Source organism: Neoarius graeffei, chromosome 12, assembly GCF_027579695.1.
Source record: "Neoarius graeffei isolate fNeoGra1 chromosome 12, fNeoGra1.pri, whole genome shotgun sequence".
Lineage (NCBI taxonomy): Eukaryota > Metazoa > Chordata > Actinopteri > Siluriformes > Ariidae > Neoarius > Neoarius graeffei.
Genome location: NC_083580.1, coordinates 748178 through 763922, shown reverse-complemented (window position 1 = coordinate 763922; position 15745 = coordinate 748178). Strand labels below are relative to the sequence as shown.

The following is a 15745-nucleotide window of genomic DNA, read 5'->3' as shown; positions in this document are numbered from 1 at the left end:
GGAGGAATCTCAGAGTGAGCTTCACAATTTAATCTGATTATCAACTAGCATGTAACTAGCAAAGTAAAGAAAAATGTCATTCAACTGAATTGTGTGTGTGTGTGTGTGTGTGTGTGTGTTTTGAGTCCAGCAAGAAGCACAACACGGATCCAAGAAAGCAGCCTGAGTGATGTTTTGGATAACCTTCAGTATCTGATATCTCTGAGTGTGGAAGTGAGACAGCACCGGATGGAAGTGTGTGTCGTTATTATCGCTGATGTTCCTTCTACTTCCTGGTTCTGAGGATGCTGCGTATCTCTTTAGTCATGTCTTAGAGCTTGAAATCAGACAGCAATGTGTTTTTTTCACACAGTTCCCAGTTCCAAGGATTTCATGGAGCACATTAAAGCAGGGTCAGGAATCACAGTTCCGTGGTGATCATCACATATCTGCTGTTGGTGTCTGGGATATTCGGCTCAAATCTGTGAAGGTCCACCTTCCTAAAATTCCTCGCTCATAGAATAGAATGCCTTGACTGCCACTGCACAAATGTACAATGAAATTATAGAGTTCTGGATAAGTGACGAACATGACTGAAGGAACACAGGGGCATTTTAAGCCTCAGTGACAAGTTTATGGTTATAAATAAAAGAATGTGGCGTGTATATGATTTGCTTTGCAGAGTCACTTCACATTACTTCTCTGTCCAAACATCTTTAAACAGGATTTTTCATCATCAACAAGCCACAGCGTCATTTTCCTCATCAGACCACAGCCGAAAACAAATCTATAAACTTCTGAGCAGATGATCTCACCCTGAACAAGTCACTTAATAAACCACACCAGGGATCTGCTCCAGACACCGCGCTGTTTCAGCTTCAATATGAACTTTTAGATTTTTACACTCTGATGCAGTGTTTTATCATTTGGTCCAGTAAAATAATTGACTGGAGGCTCCTGAGTGGCGCAACAAGAAAGAACTGGAAAGCGTTATCAGGAGATCGCGAGCAGGAATCCCACCGACGCTGCAGTGGGCAACACTGGGCATGGAGGGGCATGCTCTCTCTCTTTTCCTGTCAGTCACAGCAACACTGACCAATCAGAGCATCTGTGAGAGAAATCAACATCAGGAAAGAGTTCATATGGTTTATAATTGGCTAATTAACGTGGTTCCTGATTGGTCGTTGGCGTTGTCACTGGTAGCTGGCTAGCTACACTGTGGTTGGCTAATTAGCATAACACCCACTAGCTATTTAAATTATATTTATTTTGAAAATCAGTGGTAATGTGAAGGTTCATTTAAAGTTTCTGTACTGTGCCATGTTCTTTGATTACTAGCTTCACTGGCATTTTACTTAATTTCACCACATCAAAAATAAAACATTAAAAAAAGTTTGCTGTAGTAGCTATATCCTGTAAAAGTGTTAGCACACTGAAGTATCTCTCACCGTTAGCAATTCTGTAGCTGCCGCATCTCGGCTAAATCTCTCAGGAAAGTAACATTAATAATCATTTACCTTTAAACCCCAATTCTTTCTGTCTGACAGCGAAGCTGATAAATGATGAACTGTCACATCCTGCGTTTCTCACTCCAGGGTTCAGTTTTTCTTCTCTACACAACGTGTTACAGCAGATCTGTGTTAAACCTCACACTATTAGATTACACTTTATTATCTGTTCTTCAGAGAAGATCCTGAAGGAGGGTTAAAATAATATTTATGGGTCACGTTATGAGCAGCAGAACCACAGAGACAGAGTGACTATAATCTGAAATATTTATATTTTAAACATTATGACTCCGTTTTAGAAACAGGATGGCCCATAGTTTTGTTTTCTCTGAATGAAATCCACTTTAAACACAATATTCTAGCAGTTTCCACTTAACTCCGTGAACAAACCCTCACACTGATGATTTACTTTCACACATCATAATTACATTTCTCTTTCACACAAAACATCGCTCAGTGCTCATGAAATAATTATCACAATAAGCTCAAATCATTGGACATACCTGAAAAACAGCTCAAGTAATCAAGAACAACAACACAACTGAAATAATAACAATCCAATCAGCTCCAGTAATCATAATGACTTCAAATAAACAGCTGAAAAAAATCACAAACATCTGAAATCATCAGCCAATGTAGATAATAAAAATCTAATCAACAGAAGTAATAACAAACAGCTAAAAACTTGGTGATTAGTTTTTGCAAAGATGATTAGTTGGAGTAATTGTGATTAGTTTGGGTAATTCTGATTAGTGTGTATACGTGTGATTAGCTTGTATACTGGTGATTAGTTTGTTAATGTTGATAAGTTTGGGTAATGGTAAATGGTTTAGACAACGGTGATTAGTCTGTGTACGGGTGATTAGTTTGGATAATTGTGATTTTGTTAGATGATGGTGATTTGTTTGTGTAATTGTGATTAGTTTGTGTAATGGTGATTAGTTTGTGTAAGGGTAATTATTTGGAGAAATTGTAATTAGTTTGGATAATAGTGATTAATTAGAGTAATTATGATTAGTTTGGGTAGTGCTGATGAGTTTGGGTCATGGTGATTAGTCAGAGTAATTGTGATTAGTTTGTGTAAGTGTGATTATTTGGAGAAATTATAATTAGTTTGGATAATAGTGATTAATTGGAGTAACTATGATTAGTTTGGGTAATGCTGATGAGTTTGGGTCAAGGTGATTAGTTTGAGTAATTGTGATTAGTCGGAGTAATGATAACCAGTTTGGGAAATTGAGATCAGTTTTGGTAATGGCGATTAGTTTGGGTAATTGTGATTAGTTGGAGTAATTGTGATTAGTTTGTGTAAGGGTGATTATTTGGAGAAATTGTAATTAGTTTGGATAATAGTGATTAATTGGAGTAATTATGATTAGTTTGGGTAATGCCGATGAGTTTGGTTCATGGTGATTAGTTCTGATAATTGTGATTAGTTTGAACAATTGTGATTAGCCATGGTAATGATAACTAGTTTGGGTACTGGTGATTAGTTTGGGTAATTGTGATCAGTTAGTGTGATTGTGATTAGTTGAAGTGATGTGGATTAGTTTGAGCAATTGTGATTAGTTTTTGATAATGTTGATTAGTTGATTAACTTGTGATTAGTTTGTGTAATGGTGATTAGTTTGTATGACAGCTAGCGGTTTTATATGGTGATTAGTTTATGTCATGGTGCTTAGTTGTATCAATGATGATTAGTTGGGGGCAATTGTAATTAGTTTGGGTTTTGGTTGTTAGTTTGGGTAACAGTGATTAGTTTGGGTCACACTGATTATTTGGGTACTGGTGATTAGCTGGAGTAATTGTTATTAGTTTGGGTAATCACGATTAGTTTGGGTCATGGTGAGTAGTTTGTGTAATAGTGATTAGTTGTGTCATTGTGATTGGTTTGGATACTTGTGATTAGTTAGAGTAATTATTATTATTTTGGGTAATGGTAATTAGTTTTGGTACTGGTTATTAGTTGGAGTAATCGTGATTAGTTTGGGTAATAGTGATTAGTTTGTGTAATGGTGATTAGTTTGGGTAATAGTGATTAGTTTGAGCAATGGTGATCATGTGATTAGGTGATTATTTACCAATTTTAGTCACACGGTGGTGACGTCACTGTGTTTGTAATAGTTGTAGTTGTAATGTATTTAGAGCTATCAGCTTGTAATGATGATACAGTGTGAACGTATCACATTATTTATCATACATGTTTTATGTCATGTGTTTATGTAAATGTACCTTTAGATCTCGGTGAACGACGCCCATCTGATGACAGTGAAGCACCGCCTCCAGGATCTGCTGAATACAGTGACTGCAGGCGAAGAGATGCAAATCACACACCATTAAAACTAATGATCCGTTCAGAAATTATGGGTTTGATGACACATTTCAAACTTTCACCCACTCACACACTCACCCTCCCTCTCTCTCTCACTCTCCCTCTCTCACTCTCTACACACGCACGCACGCGATAGATAGATAGATAGATAGATAGATAGATAGATAGATAGATAGATAGATAGATAGATAGATAGATAGATAGATAGATAGATATGGTTCAATTAAACGTGTGTGTTTTCTGGAACAGACCCGAGTTTTAAACACAGTCCATATATTTTCAACAGGGTTGAGGTCAGGACTTGTCTTAAGCTGAATGTTCTCCTGCTTTATCTTCCACAACCAGTTCTGATGTGTGTTTGAGGTCATTGTCCTGTTGGAACACACAACTGGGTCCAGGTTCCTGATGGTTTGAGGTCATACTGAAGAATTCTGAGGTCGTTCCCCTTCTTTATTTTTCCACTTTGTGCAGTGCATCATTTCCACTAGCAGTGAAACAGACCCTGAGCCTGATGCTACCACCACCATGCTTAATAGTTGGTCCAGTGTTGACTGGACTAAGTATTAATGACTCTGGACCTCTGGTCATTGTAGCCAAACAACTCAATCTGTGTCTCATCTGACCATAAAACTTTCCTCCAGAAGGATTTTCCTTTGTCCCTGTGTTCAGCTGCAAACTTTAGTTGAGGTTGAAGGTGTGGATTTTGGAGCATGGGCTTCCTTCTTGATCAGCAGCCTCTCAGTTCATGGCGATGTAAACCTCATCTGACTGTAGTCAGTGTTCCAGAAGCTTCCAGTTGATGTCAGGCCTGTGCTTTGGTGATTCCAGGGTTGTTCCTGACCATCCAACCAGTTTCCTCTCAGCTGAGGGGGACAGTTTGGATCTTCTTCCAGTAAGGTGGCTTCACCTCCCAATATTTACTTACATAAAATTATTTGAACTGATGATGTTGGAATCTGGAGATGTTTAGAAATGGCTCCAGGAGACATTCCGGAGTGTAAATTTATCATCCTCTTTCTCATATCTGCACTGAGCTCCTCGGAATTTCCCATTATACTGTGTGTTGGTCAATCCAACAAGTGTCAGTCAAACTCTTTTTATGTTGTGCACAGAGACGCTACCAGCTGCAGTCAATCATCATCACCAACAGAGAGCTAAGAGGCCTTGGCAAGATAAACGACATCTTGGAAATTTCAGTACCACTGAATTAATAACCTCACTAGGTGTGTGTATAATTTCCATCCATCATTACTTTAAGACATGAAGTGACTTTTAATGAATAACAATAAATAAAAAAAGCATTGAATGAGAAGGCGTGTCCAGACTTTCTTGAAACATGTTGCTGACGCTAAATTCAAAATGAGCATTCTGTTTTTATTTATTTACTTTTTACACAGCATCCCAACTTTTCCTGTGTGTGTGTGTGTGTGTGTGTGTGTGTGTGTGTGTGTGTGTGTGTGTGTGTGTGTGTTTTTTACCTGGCGTCTGCCTCACTGTAATATTCTCTGGCCACAATGTCCTCGAACAGCTCTCCTCCCGTCACACTGCACACACACACACACACACACACACACACACACACACACACACACACACACACACGATCAAATCATGAAAGGAAAGGAAATGGAAAGAAAAGGAAAATGTTCCTGACTCACAGGTCGAAGATGAGGTAATGATGCGCCTCCTCTGAGATGCTGTCATGGAGCCGCACTGAACATCACAAAAGCATTGAGAGTTCGTTAGTGTCTGACTCACAGTTATAAAACATTATAACACATGATTTATAATCAAATATTTTAATATTTTAACATTTAAAATCCTGACCTTCAATGTTTATATACAGTAAATATGTACATTCACGATATTTATTATATGTGCTGTATATCTGTACATTACATACTGTATATTACTCTATATTACAGTTACGCCTTTAAACAATTCTGAACTATTATGTAAAGATAGAGACCGAGGTAAAGCTCCAGGGTGTATCTGGGGGAGGAGTTAGGGGAGGAGTTAGGGAAGGGGTTAGGCAAAGGTTTATATTTGTATCTTTTTTTGTAAAATTAAAGAAAATCCGTTTCCCTCACCCACACATGTGCAAATTTCTTGTGCTCAGACGCCCTCACCCTCAAAAAGCGCGCCAGACTCTATAAATATGCAAATTAGACACACCCCCACACCTTCACGCCCACTTATCCCATGTCCTGCATTTGCATGTTGGCTCAGTTTGTCCATCAGGCCATACATTTATCACCCTATTTTCTCCTGTCTGTCAAATTCACTGTCTATATTAAAATAATAGATTATTATACATTACATTAATATATTTTATACATGTAGAATATTGTATTTAATATACAGCTAATACATAAAGAATTAGAATATTAAAATGCAGACACAACAGCATCAGCTTCTTCATGTTCGTTTGACTGAATCTTTGTGTCTTTAGAGATTTTCTCTTGTTGCACACACACACACACACACACACACACGCACGCACGCACGCACGCACGCACGCACACACACACACGTACGCTCACACGCACAGGTTCCCGCCCCCAGGTGCCCTGTGTGTAGGTGTGGTGTGTGCTTATGGCAGTGTGTGTGGGAGCTGAATAGCTGCAGAAGAGGAACTGCAGAACTTCACCTGACAACACACACACACACACAGCAACGATTACATAAACCAAGAGAAAAATCCTGCCACACTTTCTGCCTTTGTAAATGTGACATGATGAATACATGTAATTTCCTGTTTTAATGCACCGCATGAAGTGGATCATCCACCAGTGAAATACACTTTTACCTCAACAATTAAATCTATAGTATCACAGCAGGCCGCTGATTCACATCACAATAATTCAGACCTCAGACGTAACTACTGATTTCAGCATGATTCAGAAGTTATGTGAGAGTTACACACATGGGGCGGAGTTTTATCTAAAATAGAGGCGTGTCTCGGTTACATTCGATTCTGATCTTGATGTTTTTGCGTGACATCAGCTGGAGTGAGGAGCGGAGTTCAGCCCAGCGCCACTCACACACATGATGGAATGTCATCTGTGCAGGAGAAACCATCAGAGTGGGATTTAATCAGTTCAGTCCTCAGTAAGAGGCTGTGAGGATCCGGTGCGAGTCACTGTGCTGCTGAATAATGAACACGGTCACGTCCACTCAGGAACAGTCTGAACTCCACACAGGAGATTTTTATCATCTGAAGGTGGAGCTCAGAAAATCCACTTCAGCAGCTGCGTAACTCGACTCTGAGCACCAGGAGCTTTCCTCATGGAAACACTGATGTCACTTTTAGGATTAATGTGATGTATTTACACGTATAATCTATAAACTGTAATATAATATAAATCTATAAACTGTAATATAATATAAATCTATAAACTGTAATATAATAAATCTATAAACTGTAATATAATATAAATCTATAAACTGTAATATAATAAATCTATAAACTGTAATATAATATAAATCTATGAACTGTAATATAATATAAATCTATGAACTGTAATGTAATATAAATCTATAAACTGTAATATAATATAAATCTATGAACTGTAATATAATAAATCTATAAACTAATATAATAAATCTATAAACTGTAATATAATATAAATCTATAAACTGTAATATAATAAATCTATAAACTGTAATATAATATAAATCTATGAACTGTAATATAATAAATCTATAAACTAATATAATAAATCTATAAACTGTAATATAATATAAATCTATAAACTGTAATATAATAAATCTATAAACTGTAATATAATATAAATCTATGAACTGTAATATAATAAATCTATAAACTGTAATAATATAAATCTATGAACTGTAATATAATAAATCTATAAACTGTAATATAATATAAATCTATGAACTGTAATATAATAAATCTATAAACTGTAATATAATATAAATCTATAAACTGTAATATAATATAAATCTATGAACTGTAATATAATAAATCTATAAACTGTAATATAATATAAATCTATGAACTGTAATATAATAAATCTATAAACTGTAATATAATATAAATCTATGAACTGTAATATAATAAATCTATAAACTGTAATATAATATAAATCTATAAACTGTAATATAATAAATCTATAAACTGTAATATAATATAAATCTATAAACTGTAATATAATATAAATCTATGAACTGTAATATAATATAAATCTATGAACTGTAATATAATATAAATCTATAAAGTGTACACACTGTATTTCTGTAAAATCTGGTAAACAGTATTTTGCTGTTGCTGCTCTGAGACGAGAACAATAAAAGCCACTGGTTTCTTGGTGAAGTGCGTAGGAGGATTCTGGCTCCTTCACACACACACACACACACACACACACACACACACACACACACACACACACTGTGCCAGAGAGGAAAAGAGAATGTGCCAAAATACAGATATATTCCACACTCTCACACTGAAGGGAAGTTGTCAGGAGGAGACAAGAATCGACACACAGCTCCGGCTGATGATTCACAACGAAGACGCTGCTCTTTTTACCCTGACGATACTCACTACTCCAACCCTGCACCCTACTCCCTATACCCTACACCCTACTCCGACCCTGCACCCTACTCCCTATACCCTACACCCTACTCCGACCCTGCACCCTACACCCTATACCCTACACCCTACTCCCTATACCCTACTCCGACCCTGCACCCTACTCCCTATACCCTACACCCTACTCCGACCCTGCACCCTACACCCTATACCCTACACCCTACTCCCTATACCCTACTCCGACCCTGCACCCTACTCCCTATACCCTACACCCTACTCTGACCCTGCACCCTACTCCCTATACCCTACACCCTACTCTGGCCCTGCGCCCTACTCCCTATACCCTACACCCTACTCTGGCCCTGTGCCCTACTCCCTATACCCTATACCCTACTCCGACCCTGCGCCCTACTTCCTATACCCTACACCCTACTCCAGCCCTGTGTCCTACACCCTACTCAAACACCATTACAGTTTCATTATCATCAGTCCAGTCTGGGTGTGTCCAAAACCACACCCCTTGTGTAAATTATATACAGCCATCTTGTTTTCTTCTACCTGTTTTGCTCATGCTCTGGGCCCACCCTGGCCACACCCATGTAATGTGTTTGTCACTCACCGATGTTTGGGTGTTTAAGCAGTCTGCAGATCCGAGCCTCTCTGTCCAGCTTCTGGTGATCTGAAACACACACACACACACACACACACACATGATTTACAGCAGTAATAATGATGGTCTGATGATTAAAGAAGATCATTTTTCATGTAATAATTAAAGGAGGAGAATATAATGACATTCTAATCGACAGTAATATAATTATAGCAGCTCTGTAACACACTCATGTATTCTGTTATTCTCCAGACACACTTGAACTCAGTGGTTGAATAAACAAACTAAAAATAAACAAATAAACAAATAAAAAAAGCAAAAATAATAAGCTAACTAGTTTGTTCATCTCGACAATAAATTAGCTTTGGTACATCTCTACATTCTCCTGCTGCATTTAGAATAAAAAACAACACAGACGCTGGGTGTCATCTCATCTCATTATCTGTAGCCGCTTTATCCTGTTCTACAGGGTCGCAGGCGAGCTGGAGCCTATCCCAGCTGACTACAGGCGAAAGGCGGGGTTCACCCTGGACAAGTCGCCAGGTCATCACAGGGCTGACACATAGACATAGACAACCATTCACACTCACATTCACACCTACGCTCAATTTAGAGTCACCAGTTAACCTAACCTGCATGTCTTTGGACTGTGGGGGAAACCGGAGCACCCGGAGGAAACCCACGCGGACACGGGGAGAACATGCAAACTCCACACAGAAAGGCCCTCGCCGGCCCTGGGGCTCGAACCCAGGACCTTCTTGCTGTGAGGCGACAGCGCTAACCACTACACCACCAACACTGGGTGTTAAACTGTTAATTTAGATAATAGTTGATATTTAGAAATGATCAGAGGATTGTTGTCATGGTAACATTATATTCTGTTAAATAAAAAAGTCAGTGCGATAGTGAGAATGTAAATCGAGAGTCTAAGTTTCCGAAATTCAAGCAGAATTGGAGTATTATGGATTTTAGTGGTGACAGGGGGGCATGGGGCGGTTCCTAATTAGCATATTCATGCATATTAATATATCTTCGCATTTTAAATAGAGGTAAAGAGAGAGAGAGACAGAGAGACAGAGAGAGAGACAGGAAGCTGTGGTCAGTCATTATTCATGATCTAGATTTGTTTCTTTCTGTCTTATTGATTTGTGTGTAGAATATAAGTACTGTGTGTGTGTGTGTGTGTGTGCACGCCACATGTATGAGTAACTCAGGGTGAACTTTGGAAGAGCTGTTGCTAGGCAACACTGCAGGATACACCAGGAATAGATGTTATGAAATATATAGACAGAGAGAGCGAGCAGGTCTTTAATCTCATCATGAATATTTAACATTATTTTAATATAATTGTAATATAAGTGATATGATGTCACTATGTCATTAATACTTATAAATACTCATATTAATTTAAGTTCATATACAGTAAGTTTGGTGAGCAACAGGAGGTGGAGGAGGATTAAGATGCTTTCATTCGTAAGAACAATTCATAGCTTTTCTGGCAGTTAAAGGTGCAGCATGTGATTGTGAACACTTCCTGTGATGTCATCAGGCCTTCCTGCTACAGTGTTATTTGTAATGAGCTGCATAGCAGGAGTCGTGTGCTTCGGGTGATTGTGTGGCTATAAGTTACTAGTTAGCAAGCAATATTATTAATTAGCCTGGACTACTATAACTGAGATTAAAGCTGAATAGTTTTGTACAACCCCGATTCCAAAAAAGTTGGGACAAAGTACAAATTGTAAATAAAAACGGAATGCAATGATGTGGAAGTTTCAAAATTCCATATTTTATTCAGAATAGAACATAGATGACATATCAAATGTTTAAACTGAGAAAATGTATCATTTAAAGAGAAAAATTAGGTGATTTTAAATTTCATGACAACAACACATCTCAAAAAAGTTGGGACAAGGCCATGTTTCCCACTGTGAGACATCCCCTTTTCTCTTTACAACAGTCTGTAAACGTCTGGGGACTGAGGAGACAAGTTGCTCAAGTTTAGGGAGAGGAATGTTAACCCATTCTTGTCTAATGTAGGATTCTAGTTGCTCAACTGTCTTAGGTCTTTTTTGTCGTATCTTCCGTTTTATGATGCGCCAAATGTTTTCTATGGGTGAAAGATCTGGACTGCAGGCTGGCCAGTTCAGTACCCGGACCCTTCTTCTACGCAGCCATGATGCTGTAATTGATGCAGTATGTGGTTTGGCATTGTCATGTTGGAAAATGCAAGGTCTTCCCTGAAAGAGACGTCGTCTGGATGGGAGCATATGTTGCTCTAGAACCTGGATATACCTTTCAGCATTGATGGTGTCTTTCCAGATGTGTAAGCTGCCCATGCCACACGCACTAATGCAACCCCATACCATCAGAGATGCAGGCTTCTGAACTGAGCACTGATAACAACTCGGGTCGTCCTTCTCCTCTTTAGTCCGAATGACACGGCGTCCCTGATTTCCATAAAGAACTTCAAATTTTGATTCGTCTGACCACAGAACAGTTTTCCACTTTGCCACAGTCCATTTTAAATGAGCCTTGGCCCAGAGAAGACGTCTGCGCTTCTGGATCATGTTTAGATACGGCTTCTTCTTTGAACTATAGAGTTTTAGCTGGCAACAGCGGATGGCACGGTGAATTGTGTTCACAGATAATGTTCTCTGGAAATATTCCTGAGCCCATTTTGTGATTTCCAATACAGAAGCATGCCTGTATGTGATGCAGTGCCGTCTAAGGGCCCGAAGATCACGGGCACCCAGTATGGTTTTCCGGCCTTGACCCTTACGCACAGAGATTCTTCCAGATTCTCTGAATCTTTTGATGATATTATGCACTGTAGATGATGATATGTTCAAACTCTTTGCAATTTTACACTGTGGAACTCCTTTCTGATATTGCTCCACTATTTGTCGGTGCAGAATTAGGGGGATTGGTGATCCTCTTCCCATCTTTACTTCTGAGAGCCGCTGCCACTCCAAGATGCTCTTTTTATACCCAGTCATGTTAATGACCTATTGCCAATTGACCTAATGAGTTGCAATTTGGTCCTCCAGCTGTTCCTTTTTTGTACCTTTAACTTTTCCAGCCTCTTATTGCCCCTGTCCCAACTTTTTTGAGATGTGTTGCTGTCATGAAATTTCAAATGAGCCAATATTTGGCATGAAATTTCAAAATGTCTCACTTTCGACATTTGATATGTTGTCTATGTTCTATTGTGAATACAATATCAGTTTTTGAGATTTGTAAATTATTGCATTCAGTTTTTATTTACAATTTGTACTTTGTCCCAACTTTTTTGGAATCGGGGTTGTAGTAATAAAAAATATTTATGATATTTATACAGTATTTCTGTGACATTAGCAGATAAAAAAATTCCTTTCAAAATTGATCACACATGTAAAATCAGATTTTATGTATTTAAACAAAACTGTAATGCACCATTTGGGTTGTATAGATAATAATAATAATAATAATAATAATAATAATAATAATAATAATAATAATTCTGATTAAAGTGCTGTTTTGTGAGAATAAAGTGAACCTGAAGGTGTTAATGCTCTTTAAATTAAAGAGCATTAACACCTTCAGGTTCACTTTATTGTAGAAAATTTTTTTTATTGTAGAAAAAGTGAGGATTAATGTTCCGTTAGTTAAACTAACTTACACTGCAGCACAAAGTTGAAATGGCAGCAGCAGCAGCAGCCTTGTCTGTGATCAATCCACATTTTCCCCTTCTTGAATCGGTGTCGGCTGGAGCAGATCCTTGCAGATTTGGGAAAGCAAGGTGTTCATTTTCCACGTAATTCTCGGTTAATAACACTGCACAGCTCATCCATTTGGTGTTTCTGCTGCGACTAATGGTGCGTTCAGTTGTACTCGTAAGTTGGAAGTTTGAAGTCGGAAAAGCATTGAAATCCAGCATCTCCGTTGGGGTTTTCGTTTCATTTCATTAACTGTCCATTTTTTTTAAATTCCATGTTCCATGATGTCCCAGTTTTTAAACTGGGAAGCGCTCAGTTCTGAGGTTATGTTGCTCGGAGCTCCGAGTTCCGACTTCCAATGTAAATGTAACGCACCATCTCGACCCCGGGGTCCTAAGGGGAGCTGGGGCCTTTGCCTGTCGCGGTAACCATAGTGATCATAAACAACTGTCTAATGACCGAGCTGGTGATCTTTCTGCCACATTAAGCCAGAGAAGAGGGAAAAAAATCACAGCGTTTGTTTCAAGAACCAAAAGATGTAAATATCCTCTTCCTGTTGCCTTTCCCAGATGTGACAAATACTTGTTTTGTAATGTTGAGTAGCTAGTCTGATAATAATAAGAAGGAATTTGGACTTACCTGAAGGAGGCTAAATGTAAAATAACAGCATTCTAGGCTGTAGGTGAATATCTTTTAATGTTGTTATTTTTATGTATAATGTTATTTTAGTAAGCAGCAACTGTTAACTGAAATTATGAGATTCAAGATGTTAACATTGTCCTCCTGGCCTGCAGGCAATCCCTGGTGGGGTCAACAATGAAAAAACAAAAAACAATTACAGCGTTTTTTCAAAAACCGAGCAATGTTGACCAGGTAGGCCTTTGTCTACCAATGTTCATTCAGTTACAAAACTCACAATTCGAATGTATATTGAAGCTTCAGTACACACACAAATTATATATATATATATATATATATATATATATATATATATATATATTTAAAATGCATTTACACAAAATGGCCCCCAAAGGCAAAGGATCCCTGGAGGAGTAGTACCTTTCTGGTCAGCCTATACCACCTAGGCATCTCTGACTGGTCTCCCCACATCCAGCAGCATGTGACGCGCAACATATGGCCAAATCGTCATCAGCAAGTGGCCACAACATCTAGCCTAGTACATGCCGAAGACCGCATGCTGTGGCTCTTAGCGCTGCCCCTAGTCTCGCAGAACGCAGCAGATCTAGGGGAGTAAACCCCGAAAATAAATCAGGACCAGTCCCCGCTTGGGTTAGCCTACTGGTCCTTAGGATAGCCTCTTAGGGCTAATTTAGGTGATTTGTGTTTCGTATGATTCCACTCCTAAATGTACCCTATGAGGATCACAAGTACGGAAGAGGGCAGCCTGCTTGCCCACTGCACAGGGCCAGCAACCCTTTGCAGTGGAACCACTTACCTGCTACGGACCCATATAAGCAAAACTATCATCAACACCTGCATCGCAAATCTGGACAGCATAACAGCAAGCATGACGGACCACGGGTAAAGCCGCGAGGACCCCGGGCCCTGATCAGCCCAGTTTTGCTCGCAAGCATTCCTCCCAAGTTAAATTAGCTTGCTGGAATGTTCGGACTATGTCCGACGAAAGTGCAATCAGATGCCAAGCCCCTGAGCGCCGCTCAGCCTTAGTGTCTCTGGAGCTTGACCGTCTTAACATCGACATTGCTTGTCTAAGCGAATGCCGAATCCCAGGCGAAGGCAAATTTGTTGAAGGAAACTACACCTTTCTTCATTCAGGACGACCTCCAGGACAAACCAAACTCGAAGGGGTGGCTATCGCGGTCAAAAATACCATCCGCCCCCCTGTGATCAACTGGAAGGGATTCAGCTCGAGAGTGATGAGCATGAGAATTAAGCTTGACAAGTTTACAGCAACAGTTGTAAGTGTCTATGCCCCAACCTTCATGAGACCTCCTGAGGAGAAAGCCCTCTTCTACGACCAACTGTCGAAAGTCCTAACTGCAATCCCTCGACTCGACAGAGTGTTCTTGCTCGGAGATTTTAATGCCAGAGTAGGAAGGGACCAAGAAGCCTGGCCAGATGTAATTGGTGCCCATGGCCTCGGTGATATAAATGAGCAGGGAACTCTACTTCTTGAACTCTGCACACGCTTTGGTCTATGCATTACTAACACGTGCTTTTCCCATGCCGACATCCACAAGGGAACTTGGCAACATCTGAGGTCCAAACGATGGCACCTCATTGATTACATCATTGTCAGGCTACACTATAAGAGCGATGTCTTAGATTCAAGAGTCCGCCGTAGCGCTGACTGCTGGACGGACCATAAAATGGTATGTGCCCGCTTAAAACTACGCTTTCATCTATCAACTCAGAAGCGGAAGGCCACCACGCCAAAGCGGCTAAATGTCAGGAAACTGAGCGATCCATCTATATTAGACCAGCTACAAGAGTCCATCTGTGAAAACCTGTCTAGCATCACCTCTGAGAATTTTTCTCTTGAGCAACGGTGGAAATATCTCCACGACACCCTCTATAACAGTGCCAAGGATACCATTGGCTTCCAAAAGCGCAATCACCGTGACTGGTTTGACTAGAACAACCCCACCATCAGAAACCTTCTGAATCAAAAACAAGCGGCCTTCCAAGCTGTCCTCAGCAATGATACACGCGAGAACCGAGCCCGCTACAGCCAAGCGAGAAGCACCTGTCAGAGAGAGCTCCGCCGCCTTCAAAACCAGTGGTGGCTGGACCGTGCTAAAGAAATTGAACAACATGCTGAAAGACACGACTCTAGAGTCTTCTTCCAGTCTGTTAAGTTCGCCTACCAACGACGCCAAAGTGGTATCAGTCCTATAAACGATTCTCAGGGCAACCGGCTTACGGAAAAGGAAGATATACTAGCTCGCTGGAAAGAACACTTCAGTGTTTTATTGAACCAGTCAGGAACAGCCAATGCCTCTGTCCTTGATGCAATCCCCCAGGAAGAAATTCTTGATGAACTGGTAGCTCCACCAACCGTTGAAGAGGTTAAGTCAGCCCTTGACC

At 39.6% G+C, this 15745-nt stretch overlaps 1 protein-coding gene across 1 annotated transcript in view; it reads right to left on the bottom strand.

Moving 5' to 3' along the window:
* Nucleotides 1-15745, bottom strand: part of camk2a (calcium/calmodulin-dependent protein kinase II alpha) — a 73173-nt gene that overhangs the window by 33810 nt on the left and 23618 nt on the right. The window contains exons 3-6 of the mRNA XM_060935293.1: nt 8991-9050; nt 5478-5532; nt 5298-5363; nt 3720-3792 (exon numbers count right to left, since the gene is read on the bottom strand). Coding sequence (XP_060791276.1) covers nt 3720-3792; nt 5298-5363; nt 5478-5532; nt 8991-9050 — 254 coding nt within the window. The remainder of the gene's footprint in view (nt 1-3719; nt 3793-5297; nt 5364-5477; nt 5533-8990; nt 9051-15745) is intronic.